This window comes from Corvus moneduloides, chromosome 2 (assembly GCF_009650955.1).
Source record: "Corvus moneduloides isolate bCorMon1 chromosome 2, bCorMon1.pri, whole genome shotgun sequence".
Taxonomy (NCBI): domain Eukaryota; kingdom Metazoa; phylum Chordata; class Aves; order Passeriformes; family Corvidae; genus Corvus; species Corvus moneduloides.
In genome coordinates, this window is record NC_045477.1 from 44,204,623 (window position 1) to 44,227,160 (window position 22,538).

The 22,538-nt window shown below is 40.0% G+C and overlaps 1 protein-coding gene across 4 annotated transcripts in view; it reads right to left on the reverse strand.

Moving 5' to 3' along the window:
• Positions 1 to 1,917: 1,917 nt before the first annotated feature.
• EXPH5 (exophilin 5) overlaps positions 1,918 to 22,538 on the reverse strand; it is a 34,985-nt gene continuing 14,364 nt past the window's right edge. For 2 of the 4 annotated variants that reach the window (XM_032099326.1, XM_032099328.1), the window contains exons 2-6: positions 19,531 to 19,688; positions 17,177 to 17,321; positions 12,552 to 12,600; positions 10,816 to 10,942; positions 1,918 to 9,244 (exon numbers count right to left, since the gene is read on the reverse strand). In XM_032099326.1, coding sequence (XP_031955217.1) covers positions 3,918 to 9,244; positions 10,816 to 10,942; positions 12,552 to 12,600; positions 17,177 to 17,321; positions 19,531 to 19,688 — 5,806 coding nt within the window. In that variant the 3' untranslated portion in view covers positions 1,918 to 3,917. Of the gene's footprint in view, positions 9,245 to 10,815; positions 10,943 to 12,551; positions 12,601 to 15,225; positions 15,464 to 17,176; positions 17,322 to 19,530; positions 19,689 to 22,538 lie in introns of those variants that run through there. The other 2 variants (XM_032099329.1, XM_032099330.1) reach the window with 2 other exon arrangements.

Sequence of the window (22,538 nt, forward strand, 5' to 3'; positions counted from 1 at the left end):
ACCAGCTCTGAGAGAACGGCCCAGGGGGTCCTGCTGGGCAGGGAGAGGGACATGGGCCGTCAATGAGCCCTGGCAGTAACGATGGCCAACAGCAGCCTGGGCTGTATGAACACGAGCAGAGCCAGAGGTCAAGGGGAGTCATTATCCACCTCCACTCGGTACTTGTTAGATCACATCTAGATCCTGCATCCAGCCTCGTGCTCCACAATACAAGACATCAATAAACTGGATCAGTTCCAGGGGAAGCCACTGAGATGGCAGAGCTGGAGCATCAGCTCTGTGAGGAGAGGCTGGGGCAGCTGGACTTGCTAAGCCTGTTAAGAGATACCTTCGATGAGGGGGTGGGCCTTACAGAAGCCCCCAGGAAGATCATGAGATGGTGCAGGGCAGAAGGATGAAAGACAACTGGCATGAGTTGAAAGAAGAGATGGTCACCCTGTAATGTGTCCATGTTACAGACTGAGGTACAGGTTGCCCAGAGAGGCTGTCCAGTCTCCATCTTCAGAGATTTTCAAGCCTCAACTGGATGAAGCCTTGAGAAGCCAGCCCTGACCTCGAAGCTAATCTGCTGCGAGCAGGAGGCTGGAGACCTTCTGAGGTCACACCCACCCTGAGTTATCCTTTGATGAAACCATGAGATTTCTGTCCCTTCTTTCAAATGTCATTAAGATGGTAGAATGCTGAAAGATCATCTGGGCACATGCATGACCTACTGGGTGGATAGAGGTCTAGACAGATAAACCACCTTAGTTCATAAACCATGTTTCCTTCTGAAGCCAGACTGAGGGACTGCATCACTGAGCTCAGGTACCACAAATACTGGCTGCAGTAATTAAGGTTGAAAGACCGTGATGAGTCTCACACACCATTACAGGCACGTGGCAGCCAGGTTTCTTTCAGGCCTAACTGCAGCTGAAGGGATTTTCATGTGGAGATCATCACCTTGTAAAACTACTCACCAAACACTACCCTTGGCCCCTGCATGGAGTATTGGCACCTCAAGGCAAGTTGTAGGCATATGGCTCTCTAAGGGCTTAATATGTCTACTGTAAAGATTCTACCACTGACAGGAAAGTTTTTGTGTGCTGGAGACTCATCAGCTGGCAGGACAGGAGAAGGCAGCACATCCTTCCTGTGCAGGATGCAGGCCTGAGCCCAGCAGCTGATGTGGCTGCTGGCTACAGCTGCAAGACGGACCAAGACTGGCTGCCCCGCTCAATCCATGGCTTTGTTGGCATCAGCACCCTGATGATGTTGGCAACCATATTAAGATGCTGGATTTTTTAAATTTTTTTTTTATAATCTATTGCATTCACAGCAAGTGAAAAACAAATGCAGTACCAATACATTTTTTCATGTGAATGCAGAATTTATTTCAAACAAATAGTTTTAAATATGAAAATCCTATAAATTATAAATATTTATAGAATATATCTTTGCCAAAGAAAATCTTGGAAGAGTGGAAGTGTCAAAATTGCTAAAATGAATGGAAATGATTGCTACTCGGAAGGTATTTCTCCCTATGTTTTCATGCAATCAACTGTTAAGAGTTCAGAGAAATTTTAGTTTACAGATCCTCAACAGGCTGCAGTCTTCCACAACTGATTTACAATCAAAAGCAGTTTTTACTTGCTTACATTAAATCATTAAATCAAGCCACCTGATTTCCTGTCATACACAGCATAGCAAATGAAAAAAATTTATGCCTGCAAGGTGAAAACTTAATCCAACTACTGTTGAATGGGTAGAAAATATTTACAAATAAAAATGTTCTAAACCATCCACCTCTAGTCAAGAAAAACTGTATGACCATTTACTTCCTTTGTAAACATTTCTTTTATTATTCTTTACCTTATGTAGGCTGGTATCCCAAATTTTTGGATTAATATATTTTGCAGAAATGTACAACAGCAGAAATTCCGCACAGATACTCAGCTGGTTTTATTGTCTTACTCTACAGAATCCTGTACACAGAGAATAGAAACATTTACAGAAAAACATAATTTCTCCTTAGAATACCACATTTTACAAGACTGCAATTATACAGTAGTCATTTCATTACAGCATTGCCCATGTCAGCATATTCTTATATCCCTGTGAAACAGGCATGTCATAGAGATCAATTCTGACTATAAGTATACAGTTTATGTTAGTCCTTCTATGTACAACTAAAGACAAATTACCCCAGCATAAAATAATACTTACATATCAGTACAGATTTGAACTACAGACCCACTTCTTTAACGAAGCTTACAGTATGAAAAAATAAGGATACCTCTTACCTACTGTAATATTTTCATCTTTTAGTTTCTTGTGGAGTAGTCAGTGGTACAAGCTTGTTTTGTGTGAAAGATATAATTTTAAAATACCAGCATACTGTCCTTTGAGTTAGAAAAATATAGTTATATCCTACAGAAATTTTATTGGATTAAAAAGCATATAAAAATATGGACCATCACTTCAGACCATATGTGAAATTAGAAATTAAGTAGAAGAACATGTATAATTATTTTAAAATATATTTTCTGGCTCAGTGAGCCACTTCTGATTTTTCATAAAAAGAGAACAAAGCTTAGTTAGAAATTTAATGGCCAGGGACAAGTTTTGGCTACTGAGTAATAATACTACATTATTGTTGTGGCTGAAGAAGAGCCAATGGAACATGTTTACAGCCGTTCAGTTTGGAGGATAAAGAGTACTGTGGTCACAGCAGGAACAGTTTAAAAATACCAAAAACGGATGGTAATTTAGCAAAGGACAAAGAGCCTTTCCTACTGTTTTTTTTTTACTTTGCATGTAAAAAGCTACCAATCTGTACTACCAGAGTAGTGGTGCCCCAGCCAAATGCCCTCTCAGGCTGCCCCAGGTGCTGCTGCCCTGAAGGAGCCCAGTGGATGCAGCTGCCTCATCCTGAGATCAGCCAAGCAGAGGCAGCTGCAGAACTTTGGGACCTCACAAGTTGTTTTGGTTATCTTCCCACAACAACTTAAGATTCAACCTATGAGGTTTATATAGGAAATCAACAGGCTGAATATTTTCATATTTTGAATTGTTAAAAGTGTCTGACTACTAATCCAAATTGACCTGTTTCTAAGTCAAATGCAGAAATCTGGCCAATCATGTCAACTGTAACCAAAGCTGTGCCAGTTATGAATCTTCCATGTCTGGAAAGCAGATTTCCATGCTCAGCTGTCTTTCTTTCAGTCAGTTTTTAGTGCTGTACCCTGTGTTGAGCTTTTTCTCCTACACTAGAAATACTTCTGCAACTCACACTGCTCACTGCTCTTGCAATGCTGGAAAGTCCTGATGTGGAATCTGCCTCAACAGCACAGCAGAATAAATGCCACCAGGGACATTACTGCTACACTTCCCAGGAATGCAGAAAAATAACATTCATACAGAATATGCTGTAAAAATTTAAGAGGTTTCATTTTGTGAGGATATTTGTTCAGTGAGATGGATTAGCATTATCATGCTTGATAATGAGGAACATCAGAGAAACAGCAAATTATTAGCAAATTAACTTCTTGGTTTTCTATTAAGTTCTGTAAGAAAAAGCAGCTCAAGCTAGAATTTATCCATTCCAGCGCTTTGTAACTGGCAGGAACCTAACTACTGCTTGCTGACTCAGCCATTCCTGGACTCACACTGCCCAAAACTCCACAGCTATTTACCTTCTAGTATTTGGGGAAGGGATTTTTTAACATTGTTTTTCCCTGCTAAGAGAAACAGGAATGGTGAAGCCACACATTTGATACAAAAGTCTAATGCTCAGCTAATATAACATACTAACTCCCTTGAAACTAAGGAAGCTGTACTGATTTATAGCAGCACAAGAATGGACTCAACGTATTTGACATGTTTTTGCCTGCCCAGAAACTACCACGCTATCATGCCCTCTTAGTACCACGGTCCCTTCATAGCTCTGATTCTTTATCTATCTCATCTAGGTAATATTCATCATCGGTGGTGGTATCACTGTCTGAGTCCGAATAAGCGGCTGGGTCTTCCACGTAGGTATCAGTCAGCTCTCGGGGCGATGAAGCAGCTGATGACATTTTGCTCCCAGCAGAACTCGAGCTCAGAAGCTCAGCCCTGTTTATAGAAGAGTTCTCTGTATCTCTGAAAGCGCCAGGGTTATTAAGAAGACACGGTCTCCATAATCGCCCTTCTGTGAGTGACCTCTTGATATTTTCCAGGAAAGCCAGTTGTTGCTCTTTGCCAAATATACCAAATTCCACAGACGGATACATTAAATTTCTAGTGCTGTAACATTTCTCATGGTCTGATGCCCAGTTTTCATTCTCGTCACAAGACAACAGCTCTGAGTAAGATTTAAATCTCTTCCCATGTATGCCATCTTTGGGTAGAATATTGCTTCCTGAGGCAGAGGTCTCAAGGGAATCTCGAGCACAAATGCTCTCAGAGAGGTGACGCTCACGCTGACTTTTCGCATGGCTCTTGCGCAACCGATAGCTATTGAGGTTAGCGTTTTCTAAGCCAGTAGGCTGAGAGGTATTTTGACGCTGACCAAGCACTGTCTGGGAAGCCAAGTTTTGCTCTGGACATGTGTCTGCCTGCAAGCAGTTATTTACATAGGTGTTTAAGTTTTTGTCAGTTAAAAGTGGCGAGGGAGGAGTGCAGGCATGACTGCTAGCTCTTCCTTTCTCTTCATCCAGTGGATATGAGGTAGTAGCACTGGGAGTGATGGGCTGGATTTTGCTTTCTAACCCAAGATCAAGCATTTGGGAATTCTTATTTCTCATGGTTACTGGTTTATCTGGAAATAGAGTTGTGAGTCTTGGCCTATTTTCCACTTTCACTGCAGTTTTTCGAGGACTGATGGCTTCCTTCTGGGTGTATGAACTTGTAAAAGGCCTCCTTTTGGTGTTAAGCAAAGAAGGATCATTCTGATTTTCAGTCTTCTTATTCTCAGCTGTTCTTGGTCTTGGCAAATTCTTATCAGAGTTCAGACTGTGATTCTGATTTTCATTGTCCAACTCCAGGAATGGCTGGTGAGAATCCATTGAAATCAATGAGTCAAGGGACATGTTGACCTCTAAAGAAGTGGCACTTCCATCATTCTGTGAAAAAATGTTACTTATGTGTGGCTTGGGGGGTAAATTTTTACTTGAAAATTTACGACTTGTTTTGTAAACAGCTGCCAATTTATTTTTAATTGAAGGTCTGTTTTTCCTTTTTTCTATATCTTTGACTTTGTCTCTTGTGCAGTCAGAGAGAAGTTTGTTCTCATCTTCTGCACTCTGTGTTATCTTCTTATCTTGTGTAGCCCTGGGAACTTTATCTTTAGTGTTCAGGTTGCCTTCACTACGCCTCTTTGATTCCTGAAAACTGCTGTAAACTTTACCCATATGAGAACTCTGTGAGTTTTGCTCTTTTTTAATTTTTAAATTCTTTACTTCATCTGTATCTGTGCTAGTCACTTTGCCTAGCTGAAGTAATGGATCAGCACTGGAAGCTGTGCTCACCTCAGATGTTTTTCTCTGAGACTCTGGAAGCACTTTGCTACAAAAGTTTAAACCATTTTCTTTTTTTCTTGAACTGTCAGCTCTTAATTGCAGTCCATTAAATTTATTATTACGCAGAGGGGTGGTTTGGTGTAGGAAATTTACTCTCTGTTTAACTTGGGTACTATCTGTGTACACGTCTTCCACGGGAGTAAGTGGCACATCAGCATGTGCTGTGTTACCACTCCTTCCAAGGGAACTCTTCTCTCCGGAGCAGAGGAGTAAACTGTTCAAATTTTTCCTGTTGTTCACTTTTGGGGGCTGAGAGCAACTTTCAGAGCTTCCCTTCTGAATAATATTTTTATTCGTTGAAGTACAATATAAACGATTCTCTAAATGTCTGCCTGGCTTGGGAGGGATTGATGAAGTGGACATTAGTGGTGTGGCTCTTTGTAAAATTTCCTTCTTTTCTTTCAGATGTATTTCTGCATTTTGGCTGCTTGAAGCATCAGAAATGACCTTACCTGACTTAGCCACTATTGCAGTGGGTTGTGGGCTACCAAAAGAAATTTCTTTTGTCACCACATCAGAAAGCACATTTTCTGCTAATGAAAGATATGCTGAATTTTCTTTCTTGTTAGTTACCACACTCACTGACTTCTCAGAGCTAGGGGAAAAGTGAGAACTCTCCTCTTCACTATCAGCAGCAGTTCTTAAATTCTGAGGTGTGACCAAAACTGAAGATACTTGATCAGAAGAATATGAAGGCACCTCTTTTTCTGAAGTAGTAGGGAAAAAGCCATTTGCTAAACTCACATGATCTTCATTTTTCTTGTTTTGTATTCTTGGTGACTGAACATTTTCTTTGGGACAAGGTAAATCTGCATCCTCTGAATTATCTCTAAAGAGGCTACAAAATGTTCTTGAATGCCTCCGTGGTAGTGTGTAATAAATTGAAACTAATTCATGATACTTGACATGATCTTCATCAACACAAACTGTAAATGTGCTTGTGGTTTTATATTTCTGCAAAAAATTTCCCCCCTCCTTATAATCTGAAAACACAGAGGATTCTCTTCTACTTAGATGTTTACATCTGTCTGTCAGATCAACTGATGTACTACTACTTATTGAATCATTCATACTTTTGGTTAAAGGACTGGGGTAATCTTTATTACTTGTAGCAGCATTTAATGATGCTGATGTTAAAAAGGAACATGTTGGGTCTAAAGAAGACACATCTCTTTGATTAGAACAAAAGGGGTCAGCTCTATGTGGAGTTTCAGACCTCAAACAATCGCATGTTGTTCTGCTTTCTCTAGGTAAAGAGATGGGTGTATCTGACATAATACCGCCCGCAATGCTAGCTGATTTTCTAGGCAAAGTGTAATAAATAACAAGGGGGTCAGAAGATTTGGAGCTGTTTCTGCCAGGGGAGCCAGTAATACTGCAGCTACTGGTATGTCTTGGTGAGCTGTCTTGCTTGTGAAACCTTCCGATACAAGGTGAAGTACTCCTCATTTTTCCAGTTCCTTTTTCAAGGCAAAAATAACTTAAACTATTTTCAGAGGTATTGGGGTCTCCATCAAAACTATGAATATAAATATTTCCAGAATTTCCATTATTTCCATTTTGTGGAGAACTAGCAGTGAATTGTCCATTACAGTCCTTAGTAACTAAAGTGCTTGCGTTTTGCCATGTTTTCTGTGAAATCTTTTTGCTAACACCTGTTCTGCTCACTTGAGCTGTTTTTCTCTCTTCTGCTTGAGAGTCAGTAAATGTGCAATTTACTGAAGAGCTAGTTAGTGTTCCTAAGCATTGAGAATTGTCTTTATGAGAAAGTGCTTGTGGAGAGCTTTTTGAGAAACTAGATGAGCACTCAGGAGGACAGGACAACATGCCTTGACAGCTTGCTAATTTTTCAGTGGATAGAGCAGAAGTAACATTCAGTAGGGAGGACTGTCTCTTTGGAGTAGCTTCGTTAAGGGCTTCTGCACTCCAGTTACCCTGTTTGATGCTCTCTCTTTGTGCTGCATAATGCAGATTATGTTCCCATTCTTTCTGACTTGGAAGAAAAGGTTCTTTCCAGCTCTTACCAGCTGGGGAAATACAGAGAGGCTGACTGAACACACTGTTGGGTGGGCAATCATTTTCCTTCATTTCCAAATTTCTTTTATCACCATTTGATATATAAATTTTTGCAGTATCTCCTCTGGCAGTGGCTTGGGTTTGTCTCTTTGATGTCATTGTGTTAAAGAGAGATACATCTCTTTGCCACATGGCAGAAGCAGGGCTGTTAGAGGAAAAACTCTGTGCGTTGATGTAGCTTGTATCTGCTTGTTGAGGAACTGACTGTAACAGCATGTTTCCATCTTGCTGTTTCATACATTCAGCCCTTTCCAGGTGTGCAAAGTCTGCCTTAGTACTCCTTTGGGTAATGACAACTGAATTCCTGTTCAGTCCTGTAGGTTTTGGTTGGTCCTTTGAACTGGGAAAGACTGACTCATCAGTTCTGATACCAGATGAAGAAACAGAAGAGCTACGATTTAGCCAAGGCTGACAGCCCTCAGTGAATTCTGAAGAAGTTCTGTTTGCAGTTCTTGTCATCCTTTTGATACTTGTATTTTCTGGAGAGTACATGTGAAAATCGTTCTGCAGGCGCTGTGAACCAAACTTGGCATTCTTTGTATGTGCCCACTGCTGGTCATTTAAATTGGCCATAAACACTTCAAAGCTGGCATCAGGGGAAACAAACACTTCATCACTGTAACACTGAGGAATATCAGCCCAAGAAGGATAGCTGTCTTTTCTTCCATAAGAAGAATTTTTTTGGTTTGCATACAACTTGCCATGAGAAGAGGTATCTCTGTAGTAGGACCTAGAGAGATTACTTTCTGATTTGTACAAAGGATAGTTTTCCCAGTTATCAAAGGGCAACGGAGAAGTAGCTTTATCAGGGCAACTAACTCTGCTAAAGCAATTACTACTTGAAATAGATCTTCTATAGTGGTGTTTTGAGTGGTAACTTGAGCGTTTCTTAGTTTCTTGTAAAGAGCTGGGATATCTGCCATAGTCTGTAGCATGAAACTCCATCAGTGATTGAGTTCTAAACATTTTTTCTGGAGTTTCTTCAGAAGAGTCTGGTGTGTTGTTCCATACAATGGAAGACAGAGGAATTCTCTTTGGGTTCTGTCGACCAAACCTTGGTACAAAACCATTCTTGCTCTCCCTTGCCAATGGATGCTGTAAACTTGATGCTGATAGCTGATCAGAAGATACTGATGATGGACATCTCCGAAGGGAACATACAGAGTAACTTCTGCCAGCTGTATCCCTGTTCATACAACTCTTGTGCCTAAATCCACTGTTCTGTGTTACAGAAGGAGGATATAAGCTCCCTTCTGAAGACCGTCCGAAAGAAACCGAAGACAGCCTCCTACGGTGCAGACGAGGATTTCCATCGATTGCATCACCATAACTGCAATCTTCTTGAAAGGCTGTTTGGTGCCAGTTCATATATGCACTGTGTAACTTCCTTGGTCTGATGAAAATCTTGTGTTCATCTTTGGCCCTTAGTGTTCTCAGTCCATCTGGGCAAAATGTGCTAGGCATATCACTCCAGTCATTTCTCTGTTGCCCCCTACTAGCAGTCTGCCTCTTTGAAGTAGGGAATGCACTACTACTTTGGACATTTGATGCACTGCTAGTAGAAACTGTCCTGTCCAAAGGGTCTTGGATTTGTTCCTGGGCCAGCTGGTCATCCAGATCACTCAGAACTGCACAGGAAAAAAAAAAAAAACAAACATACTTGGTTTTGTTTTCTTTAATAATCTTCTGACTATTTATGTTAAAAAGTTTCACGTACTACATTAATAATCAGAACTGGCTTTAAAAGAATTCAAAACCCTTCCCAAACCACACATTCTTCCTCCATAGGACCTTTCAGCAGTCACCCATTATAACTACAAGAAAAAAAATGTCCTCTGCCATGACTGCTCTTTATGTAAATGTTAGTCTTCATGCTATTCAAAAGAAGAACAAAACAATTTGAAGTCTGAGTTCTCACTCACACATTGTATATTTGTGTGTGTGTGAACCTTCCAAATATAGTTTGTAAGCAAAAAAATCCCTGAAAAGAATTCACTAGGCAACCATGGACCTTTCTGCATGTTCACAAAGCATAGTTATGACGTAACTGTAAGAAAACAAAATCCTGCAAACCATCAAAGAAGCATATTCAGTAGTCTGGCGTGTCCACTGTTTGTTTCATTCATAAAAGAAGTTCTCTTCTGAATTGTAGTCTATTACACTTAATTGAGCACTGAAAATGGCATTTTCTGGATAAGAATGGGTAATTAAATAGTTAGGATTCAATCTAGCAACAAATACATATTTATATACACATATATAGGCAACCTCATGAACTGGAATTAAACATTATATAGCTCAATTAACCAAGATATTCAGTCAGAAGACTGACAGCAATGTACTAAAACTATTTTTATTGTCAAAACAAATTATGCCTTTGCTAATTGTCTTCTTCTGGTATTTTGAAAATACCAGAATATACATAATATACAATGGATATGACTGTTTTGTTACAGAATTTCCTGATCCACTTAAGTACGTAAGACTGACTGACCAGTCATTACAGATCTGTGCTAACAGTACAAAATCATTAAGAAAGCATTGACATTGATAAGTATGTATAGTTGGAATAAAATGTGATCTGAAGGTACTAAAATTCTCCATTTTTCTAAGTTTCTCTTCAGCACACAAAAGAGAATACTCCTGAGAAACTCAGAACAAGAAAAAAGATGAGTTGTTTCTGAGTCTTTCATTGGGAGGACATGAGCCAAGCTAAAAAAGAACATGCAACTCTTGACTGGGGCTATAAAGGCTCCCAGAAAGCTAACTGAATGCCATAATGCATCTTGCTTCTGTGGTTTGTGGCTTTACAGTTTTTAAAATCAGCCCAGTAATTCATCATTATCAAAATTATGCATGCAGGAAACTGGAATAGAATTCTCACAGAACCACATGTCTGCATCTAGAGGGTGCAGTGTGGGCTCCCAACAGAAACAGCAGGGAGAACTGTACACAGCTACATGTGACTCTTCTGAACTGTATCAGTATGAGATAAAATGCATTCAAAGAGTGATCAGTGACATCTCTTGAAGTCAATGTTGGAGTAGACATTCCACGGTCAGATGAAGAGAACGAAAAGTAGCCACTCTGCTAGAAATGAGCCATGTCTATAAAGCCTGTGCTTTTGCAGAAAATTCTCTCAAAACACAGTCACTTCTGGTAACAATACCATCAGAACAAAGTAAGGACACACACTTACCACTGAAAATCTCTTTCTCCAGCTGTTCATTCCATTCCAGTGTACTTTTCTCCATTATTTCATTTTGGTTTGTATCAAAAGAATGACCACTTGTTACAGTTGACTTTGGAGAATTACACATTTCAGCCTGTTAAAAATTGTAAGGTAACCTGGTTTCAGTTCTACATGTGAGTTCAAATCACATTTCACATGTCACATCACAAATTGTGTCACAAGTCCCAGAGGTGAGCAAACTCTGTCAGTCCATTAAATAACGTATTATTAAAATACACAACTGAGGGTTGTAAAATTGCATGCATTTTATAGACTTCTACACATATAATAAGGAGAATTACTCATCTTGTCCTCATACTGTAGCATGTTTTGGATAAGGGCATAGTTTACTTATTTTATCCAAATGCATCCTTATTGCACTGTTTCTCTCAATTTAGTTTTCCTCAATCACTTCTTCCTTGACCAGTGTATTTTAAAATTCACACGTTGAATTGTATCTCTCAATTTAGTTTTCCCCAATCACTTCTTCCTTGACCAGTGTATTTTAAAATTCACACGTTGACCTCCCAACAGAGATTTAGTAATTTAACACTACAGTCCATTTTCTTATTGCAAGACAGCACTTAGTGGTAAAAGTGGGGAAAATGTCATCCTATTCCCCATCTGTGTTTGGATCAAATCTTAAACTGGAGAGGCTCTGTCCCATCCATATTTCTCTCAGCTCACAGTCTCAGATGGTAGAAGTGCAGACAACTGTTTAACTCCTGAATTATTTTAGCTGAAACTCTTTCTCCTTTTTTCAAAAAAACCCACCTTACTACTTTGTTGTTCACCATATTCATAATATTTTACTAGTCTAGCTATAATACAGCTTTATATCATATGTTTATATAACACACAGGATTCTCTGATAAGATCTTTGCTCAGCCATATATTAATATAGATTATCCCTTTGTTTTTGAAATATGAGAGAAGGGAGGTGGCCAGTTTACATCCTCTGTGCCTTTGATTATACACTGTATACCTTCTTAGTCCCCTCTGTGCTTATACCACCCAACTGAAGATGAGGAAAAACATGTTAGTAATACAGGGTAATAAAGTAATTAAACTAGAAAATATAATCCTTGGAAGAAAATCTGTTATTTCAACAGCATGCACTTAAAATTACATCAGAAATAAAGCTGTTGTTTTATCCTTAAAATGAGCTTGCGCTTATAAAAGGAAACATACATAAAAAAAAAATTTCCTACTTCAAAATTTACATTTACATGGCAACTCTGTGCATGGAAACGTTGCAGAAGAGGTTCTACCCTACTGCCTGCCCAAGCCAGCTACTCTTTTTCATCCTTGTACAAATGAAACGAAACAAAGTAAATACATGAGATTATCGTTTAGTGTAAGTTTTGATCTATTTACAGGTTGGTTACAGTTGCCAAGATATGTGAGTGTCTTGACCTAGGAAAAGATCCATGCAATTATTCTGTCATTATGAAAGAACTGAAATCTGGCAGAGCTAGACTTAGGGCCTAGCTAGGAAGGCTTTGGACTTTTATAGCTAACAGGCAAGCTCATTCTACTACATGCAACAAGTTCACAGCACAGACATTTTACTCAGCATTTAAAACAAGAACTTCAGGAATACTACTTAAACAGATGTTAAAGCAACGGCCTAAACCATGGGGACTAGTTTTTGAAAAATCAGTATTTAAGCATCGCAGACAATAAATTGATATACTACTTACCGTTGCCATTTCTTCCACTTTTGAGGATGGGCTAGCAGAACTGTCATATCTGTAGGCAGAGGGATTTAAATGTTGGCTTTTAAAAGGAACTTGATGTAATTTCATCAGGTAGTGAATATCCAGCAGCTTCTCATTTTAACAACTATTGAGAAGCATCTGAAGAAAACTTGCTCTATGAAGAATTCATCCTTAACTCCCCGCCCTGCCAAAATCCTGCAAAAATAGAGTGCTGGGAAAATGTACCATTCAGTTTGGCCTTGTCAGCTTGCAAATTTCATAACTGCACAGCCCAACATGAACTCAACCTACTGACATCTCAGTGTCTTCAACAGCCATAAAGCAGTTGTTTCAATCCAGCATTATGGTAAGATGGTATTCATTCTTTTTCCAAACAGCAATAATTTAGTAGGTACTACTCATAGCCTAAGTTATATACTTGTAAATCTCTGACTGGTTTGCATCTGCAATTCTATTGTTTTTCTCTTCCATTTCACCCTGCTCAGATGCAGAGCTGTGCTCTGTCCCTGCAAAGGATGAGAGACAGACAGCAGATTGTTTTTGGTGTGAAAATTGGAACTTGCTGCTACTCACCCAAAACGGCCTTTATTTACCAATTTTTAAGACATGGTAGAAGGCTCATCTGTTTTCCTAAGCTATTTAAGACTGCAAGGGCTTGGCAGAGAACTGGCTCGAGCGTCCATGAGTAATGCAGTGGTTAGAACGTGCCGAGAAACCCTGAATATAAAAAGTACTCTGTTCAATGGGGTGACTTGCAGACAAATACAAAATAAACTAAAGAAACAAGAACAGGACTTGACTTACACTGAGTCTATTCGAGTCTGCAGATCCTTATTTTACAATTAAGCAAACCCTGTCTGTTCAAAAGCCCTGAAGGAAATGTTGTTCAGCCTGTGCTTATTGCCAGTTCTTCCTTGTCTCAGAAACTGTTTTTTCCCAGGAAGTTAATTCTTGAGAGAAAATGAAGTAGAGAAAGATGGTTCTGCTCAGTCCTGTTTGTCTCAAAGTCTTTATGAATGACCTTGTTCTTAGGCTCTTAAAAGCTCCCTGTGCTCAGGTAGACTACTTTATTGTGCTTCAACAGCAAGTATAAACCGGCTTGTTGGCAAGTTCTTTGTGGCCCAGCCTTTCCTCCTGAAGTGCTTTGTCATTTGTTTGCAATGTGCTTGCAGGCAGGGAAGAACAGTTGAAAGGTGCAATTTGTTTTTGCTTCTGTAATTGTGAACTGTAAAACCAGGATTCCTCTCTGACACGGGGTCCAGCTGAAACCAAACAAGCCTGTTGACTTCAGCGGGATTAGGATTTGGCTAGACAGTCTGATTCTGAAATTCCTAATTTTTCCTTGTAGCTCTAAATAAAAACAGCCATTAAATCAGTGGGTTACTTCTCCTTCTGAATGAAGTTTACAGAACCAGAACTGAGAAATATGTGTAGCTCTTCCTTTAAACTTAAATAAAGTTGAGTATGTTTTAATGCTTTTAAAACAAATTAAGAACGAAACTCACGTTTCAGAGCTTTTACAATGATTTCCTGCAATTTAAGTTCAGTAAAATCCTGTGGCTTAGCAAGTTACCTTAGTTTTACTTATACCCATAATAAAAATGCAAAAACTTTGTTAGAAGCTTTCTTTTTCAGCTTTACTGTGCAAAGCCACTCTTTGGCAAAGCCCAAGAGCACAAAGCTCTCCTCACTTGATGTTGGATTAATTGCTCCTTGCAATGAACCTACATGAAGTAGACATGTTAGTTAGAAATGTCAGTTAGAAATGTCTTCTGATAGTCTAGGCAAAATTTAAATTTTCATTTGCACCTCTGGCACTATTCTAAATTAATCCGTGTCTTTATTGTCACTGTTCTCTCAGAAATAACTGGTCACTGCATCCTGCTTTATTTTTCTCCCTGCTAACTTATACAAACAAGGTTATTTTAATTTTTTCCCTATGCCAATCTCTTCATTTCCCGAACTGCCTCATTATTTTCTACGAACATTTTTAAGTTTCCAGCATTTCAAAATTAAAGTTTTGCTTACTTTCAGAGAAATATTGCTTAATTTTAGGAAACAGCAATACAGTTTCTTTTTTGGTTAATGATACTGAGCACTGTTTACATTATTTTGCAAACAATGCATACACACATACTTGTAAATATTGTCTATTATTCATAAACAGGAAAGAAACTAAATTGATGTTCAAGTTCAGAAATATTTGCCATCTGGAAAATACTACTTAGTATGGAAGACAAGAAATTATGTTTTATACTTTTCCACTTACATACATATGTATCTTTTTAATGTAAGATTAAAAGTAAAAGATGACTATCACTACTGGTAACAGTAATAAAAATCCATGAATTGAAATCTGCTGCAAATTAGTATTTCCACAGAGGCAAGGCACCTGTCTTCCCCAGGCTACCTCCAAGCTGTCTGATGTCAGTATAATCCATTTTCTTCAATACTATTCTTATCAGAACTACATAAGAAGCCAACTAAAAACCAAACGCATAACTCACATATGCTGAAAACACAGTTAAACAGCATTTTTGACCAGGATGAATCGCACTTACCTATTAGAAAATAATAAGGATGAATTCTAGAACACTGACACCTTTGAACCAAAAGTGAGCAAACATTTCATTGCCTTCAGACTACAGTTACAAACCTTTTATTAGCATCTTCTGTATCTCCATGTAAGCGCACTCCTTCCTGCAGCATCCATAATTTATCCTCACAGTAAAACACCACCGCAGCTGACGAAACTGTCTCTCCAGAACTTAAAGGACCCTCTAACCAGCCATTAATGTTTAGCCGTTGAAAAGCTTCTGCCAGTTAGGCTTACTTACAAGGATTTACAGTGCTGCGTCCTATAGTGTTTCACTGGCTCTCCAAAATAACTCTACCTGGAGAGAGGCAGATTATTTCAGTGCTTTGCCTATGCATAAAGCAAACCACATGCCACGGCAACACCTAGAAGAGGGTGGGGGAAGTTTTCAACAGAGAGGCGTGACTAGAAAATGTAGCAATCAGCTCAGTTACACGTCAGGATTGACTTGTTTATTTTTCAAGTTATGCTCGGTCAGAAATCAAAGGCATCTGAACCCGAGATACGATAGATTTTCCATGGAAAAGCCAGATAAACACACAGGAAAAAAGCTGATGCAATGAGTAGGCACGGTTTGGTTTTTTTGCCTTCTTAAATTAAGAAATCATTTCAGTGCTTAGATTGTACAGCAAAGCCTAGACCTTCATGTGTGCATTGGCTACCTCACTGTTCACAAGGAAAAAGCACCCGTGAAATCTGATTCTCAGTTACACAAGTGTCCCTTTATTCTTCAGGGAAGACTGTGGCCCAACATTTCTGTGTTCCAGGATGAGGGGCATTACGAGGTTACAAGAAAAAGGAAGGAGAAGATGACAGGTAAGGAGCAGTGTTAACACTGCATATTCTTTTTCTGTTGTGTTGTTATGTAAGAGAATAGTTACCAGTGAACATCCACAAAGCTAACCTCACAGCCTCTACTCAAACCTCTCCTTAAATCTTCTGCTTTGATACAAACACTCCACAATAGCAAGCTGCTCTGTTACAAAACCTACATATCAGACTAATCATAATTTCTTTAGAGGCTTACATTCCCTCTCATTGTTTATTACAGCTGTTCCTTGTCTTACCATCGTGCCAGCATGGAGCCCCAGGCACAGACCAGAATACCAAACTGAGACTCACTGAGTGAAAATCAGCTTTTTGTACCAAAGATTTTGCACCTTTATACTTAGATTTCACAGCACTGCACAATGCAGCTCTACCTGTGATTGCCAGTCCCAAGCATTACCCTAAGATGCACAGAAGAATAGTAAGACTTCATTCACTTGTTGCTGACATACGGCCATACAGGACAAAAGTTAAGAGAGAACAGGCAGCCTAACCAGCCTGGCTGTAGCTTTCCCCCACCCCATTCCCTCTGAACAGCACCTTTTACATTGGAAATGGCAAAGGAGAAGGATGCTCTTCAAACAGCAGCTCCAGACCTGCGTATGAGACCATCTTTGGTTCAGATCCAGCTGAAACCAAAGCACTGACAAAGCACAGAAGGCAAAAGTGCCAAGAGCCGTCTGGTTTGCCTGGCTGGCACTAAAGCTGCAGGGCTGCCTCTAAGCTGCCTCTGGGCAAGATGTGGTGGGAACTGATGCAGCAGAGCTGCCTGGGGCCGGTACTCTCTGCCATGACATGGGAAAGCTACACTTTCCTATTGTATCACAGCCATAGGGCACCAGATCCCCATGCACCTTACACCGTGTCCTCTTGAGAGGGAACTAAATAGGCTGCAGCTACTCCTAAGTCTACGGTCGTTCATATACTTTAAGCCTTTATGCAAAACCTGAACAAAATAGATTTAGCCAAGAGACTCTGCCTATTACTTGTGACTTAGTCCTCTTTCTTCTGATACAATACAGATAATCTCTCATTACATGACCAAGTAAAATCCCAATCTTCCCAATGAGGTGAAAAGCAAGAGACTGGAAAAATAATTTAACAAAGTTTTCTAAGCAAAACACAGAACAATTCATAGACTTTTTAAAAGCTGGAAGTAATGTATGTTCTGATTATAGCTCACCGTGGTTGCTTCTGAGTCTGGGTTTTCCTGGATTTTCTAAAGGAGGAAAGCCAAGCAAAAGGTGATCTGAACCCCAGAAAAGAAGCTGAAGTGTTCTTTTGTGCTTGAGGATTTGTGCGGGATGACATTTTTATTTCTTTATGATCTAAAAACATGATAAAAAGTAGACTTGTTTGAAGTTCTTAATAAATACAGTATTAAAATATACATAAATGTTATGTCTTCATAAACAATTTTCTTTTGCTTACCTTTTATGTCTGGAAAATCCAGTTTTGACATTTTTGGACAGACTATGTGACATGCTGGTTTATAATGACTAACTAGAAAACAGGTCTAACGTTTCAGAAGGTATTATTGGTTTTGGATGATGAACATGGGATACATGAGGCTGATTTTCTGAAAGTAATCAGCACTCAATCACTCGAAAATCATAACTGTTTTAAAATATAAGCAAATCAAACATTTGAAAATTGAGCCACCCACAATCATTACTCACTTTATTTTCATGTTTGTAAGAAATATGAATGTGACAATCCAGAATATACGACTTAACAGACTGTAACATAACTACATAACACTAATTCAGATTAATGTGTCCTCTGTATCATAGAATTCCTTACTATGGGATTCCTGTGGCCACTGGAGTACCTTTTTTTTTCTGCTACAAATTGCATATCAGAACTGTATTTTCAATGCAAGATACTGTGAATGATTTCTCTGGGAAGGTTATGACTTGCTTTCTTCAAATGGAACATAAACTCAGTCTGCCTGTAAAAGCAGCTGGCATTTGCTGTGAAGGTGAGGATGAGTATTGCTCACAGATCAGGGAAAGAAGCAGCAGGGTCTGCTACACACCACAGGGAACTGGAGAATATAAGGAAACAAGACTTCGCTCAGAAATAAGGCATTACATTTTCTTTTCCATTTTAAACACCGCATGCCTGAAACAACACAACAGCCTGAACATGGCTTATCCAATGACTGTAGGAGAAAGCAAACCCAGAAATGAAAGCTAAGTGTCATTTATAAAAATAGCAAGGGGCAGCATCTGCACCTCACATGGACTGGGGCTGTGGATAAGTCCATGCTGCAGCAAGTATATCCCTGGAGAGACTGTGGCTCTACTTGGAGCAGGTATTCCCCTGAGAGACTGCAGTATGCGGGTAAGTCCAAGCAAGAGCAGGGGCAAGGGGAAGGCAGTGGGGTGGTTAATGGGGATATACTGGATAGTGTGGGACCTGAGTATGATGCAAAAGGTATGGAATAAGGAGTAGAGAATGTGCTGGGTTTGGCTGCTTTAATTATTTCCACAGCAGCTAATACAGGGCTATGTTCTGAATTTGTGCTGAGAACAGTGTTGATAATTCAGGGATGTTTTCCTTACTGCTGAGCAGGGCTTACACAGAGCCAAGGCCTTTTCTGCTTTTCACTCCACCCCATCAGTGAGTGGATTGGGGGTGCACAAGGAGGCGGGAGGGGACACAGCTGGGACAGCTGGCCCCAGCTGACCTAATGGATATCCCATACCATAGGGATATAAAATCTAAATATAGCATATAAAATCTAGGGGAAGAAGAAGGAAGGGGGGGGACGTTCACAGTGATGGCATTTGTCTCCTCAAGTCACTGTTACATGTGATGGAGTCCTGGAGATGGCTGAACACCTGCCTGACCATGGGGAGTGGTGAATGAATTCCTTGCTCTGCTTTGCTTGTGTGTGTGGCTTTGCTTTATCTATCAACTCTCTTTATCTCAATCCACTTTTAGCCTTCCAATTCTCACCCCCTCCCAAGGTGGGGAAGTGAGTGAGTGGCTATGTAGTGCTTAGCTGCCAGCTGGGGTTAAACCACAACCTTTTTATACAGTGCAAACATCACTGCTTTGACTGGGAAATTACCACTGTATTTACCATAATTATAGCAATTTCATTTTGATTAATAAAGAAATTTTTTACAGGAGGACAATTAATCACTGGAACAGCCTCCTCAGGCATATGGTAGAGTCCCCATCACTGGAGGTTTACAAGATGTGACTGCAAATGGTACTAAATAATCTCATCCAGGTTCCCTTTCCTATGAAAAGTTGGACCTGAAGATCATCTGATGTCCTTCCAACCTGGGCCGTACTATGATTCTAACTATGGCATAACAATAACAGGGATTTTCTCTTGTGAATCCCAGCTCTGCTTTTAACAAAATCTGCTTAAAGAAACATACCCATTTTGTAAATATATCTTTGGTAAAACTATGATATGAGAAGAAGCTCGGTGCAATTTCAGAAACTCCTTAACTATTACACTCTGACATGCTATAAGACATTGGTTTGGTGATAAGGAAATGGACAAATGCAACTCACTGGTGTTTTTGCTCTTCCTTAGCTGATGCTCTAATGGTGGTTTTAGCATTCTATTGACATCAATGTAATTCTGAAATTTTCTTCTTTTTATTTCTTCAAACCATTCTCCAGTCACTCCCTGCAGCCCTTTTTTGGACTTCTTTCTCTTAAGAAGCTTGCTAAAAAGGAAAAAAAAAAAAAATTTAAGCCATTTTAGGTATTACAAGCCCATCATTAGGAACCCTCCCTATTGTTCATTAAAGTATTTACAGTATATCTCTACATATAACGACTTTTACAAAGTCAGCAAGACGTGATACATTCACAGCAACCACATTAAAGTTTTAGTGACAGCAACATTCTACAGTTTAACAAATGAGATTATGTGACCAGGTTAAGTGGATGACTCATATGCTTGCATTATTCTCTTCCTTGAGGAAGCGCATCTTTTTTCCTTGCAAGAATAAGGCAATTCACACGCATTCTAAAACTAATTGAAAGTAAGATTAGTCGATCCAATAATCAAGTAAGAATAAATAACACTCTAAAGAAAGCAATTTTTGAGATACTTATTCACTCATTTAAGTAGAAGCAATAACAAGATTATTTTTATTTTCAAGAGGAAGATCACTGATGCCCTGACAGTGAGGCATTCACTACACCCTTTCTATGCAAAAGAGAACAGTAAGTTGTGAATTCAGCTAATAGATATTCATGCAACATGTTCAACAAGTTTATCACATTCTCCTCTTTCCTTGATGCATAGTGATTCTCCCTGTGTTCAATACGGATGGAGGCAACTAATATTGAGTATGAATGTTCTACTACACTGAGGTGCAGCCTGAGCCAGCCACACACGTGGCTGCAACTGAAGAAGATATTTAGTAGCAAGTTCAGCTTTTAGACCAAGAGGTCACAGGAATTAACTGTTTAGCTGGACACAAAAGAACAAGGTACAGTTGCAAAGGAGTGGGAATACTGCAGTTACTTGTTTTCAAATTACATTACACTAGTGTCGAAAGTATAGATGCAAATACAGCAAATCCACACCCCAACTGATTCTGATGGCAACAAAACAAGACTCTGTGCACAGCCTGGAGATGCAACACCAATTTTTGAGCAAGGCTTTCATGTAAATCTGCCTCCTTGATCAGTGGTAAAAATCTGTGTCTAGGAATACAAATGCTCTCAGAGAACATAAGTCATTTCAGTTATCAATTTAAATAAAAACTCATCTGAGACAATACTTCTTCAAAAACAAACTTAAAATTAAACGTCTAGTCTGGAAATTGATATATTTTGATATGGAATTTATAGAGCTCATTGTCCATACTAGGCCCTACCATGCATCTGGTGGCATCTGATGGACAGGAAGGCTGGAGGGAGACATTTTTGGGAAATGAGTATTTCCCTTGAAGAAGATTACACAGCCACATGCACGAGTACTAGCCATTCCAAATAAACTTATTACAAAGGCAAAAATGTTAATCATCCCAGATACTACCGCACCATGGGAGTGACTAAACACCGTAAATGCATTGTGCAGCCTGGAACACAGCCTAGCACTGATGTGAAACACGAGGGGACGAACAATGTGCTCTCAAGAGCCAACTCCATGACCTCACTCCTCTGGCCTTACCAAAGGGGATCCAAGATACTGGGAGGAGTAAAAGCACAGAGAGGAAGGCATGAGCTGCTCGAGGAGTGGCTGCAGACACAGGGACCGCCCGGGAAACAGCCCCGTGGCAGTTCTGCTGAAGCCCCGAAAGCGGAGAGCATTTGTTACAACCCACAGCCGCGGGCTTTGGGAAGCGGGCCGGGCCGGATCCCGCGGCCGGAACAGGCGCTGGGACCGCCGCTCCCGGGCAGGCGGCGGGGCCCTGGCGCCCCCCAGCGGCGGCCGCCGGCACCACGGCCGAGAGCCCGCTCCCGGGGCAGAGCCGCCAGCCCAGCGCCCGCGGCGGGGAAGCGACAGACTGACATGAAAACAGGCATCTGCTGCACATTTGCGCATTCCAGAGCAAAGGGGAAGTATAGAAACCGCGCAACCACTCTAACATTGACCATACCAGCTACTGCACGAACATGCCTTGCACTGAGAAATGAAGTCTTGCACAAGCACTGACTTTAATGCTTAAATACTGTAAAGTCTTTACTGGTACGTGCTTGGCATTATCTGTAGTTCTTATCCGTGAATGTGCTGCTTTTGAATTGTGCTGTCACCCCCAGCTCATCAAATAAATCCTTTAAACTGCTTGTGTGTATTTATATTTATGCACTCACGCAGGCCCATATAGGGAACCCTATGTACATAGTTATTTGAGCAACGAATAATAGTAATATGATAAACGATATGTAACTGCAATATCGCATGACTAGTAAGTATTTCTCCCTTGCAATGATTCCCAGCCAAACCACATCATTTCCCTACATACCTACATGCTACTGTCAAGTTTTACATGCCCCCTCATGATACTAATGAATGACAGTTTGTGAGCCAGAAGGAAAGCCCGTCTCAAGAACAATTACAGCAGGAGATGGTATCTGCAGTCAGTATTGCAATGAATCTGCCTCTGAGGCAGCCTTATTGTTGCTCGGGATTACACATTATGTATTGAGCCACTGCTCCATAGGAGTGTCAAAAACATCTACTGCCCTCTAAACTGAATGTACTAATCCTGCTTCCAGTCTGCTCCATCTATCCTTATTCCTCATTTGTCTACAGCTACTTTTGTACATTTGGAGCTACTACATTTTGAGTGGAGAAAACATCCTTGTTACTGGGAAAAGTACCTACAAACTGTTGTGGGATTGAAGGCAAATCCATTCCCAGGATTACTTACAGGAGACTGCTCCACAAACCAGAGCAGGCAGCAATCCTAAATGACCTCACAGGCTCATTACCTCTTCCCATCTATTATTCTGCACAGCATCTAAACTAATGAATCACTCAGGAGCAATTTCTTCGCACTGTTTTAAAAAACATCTCTTCCTTACTGGCACAAGGATGTCCCAGTATTTCTTACAGA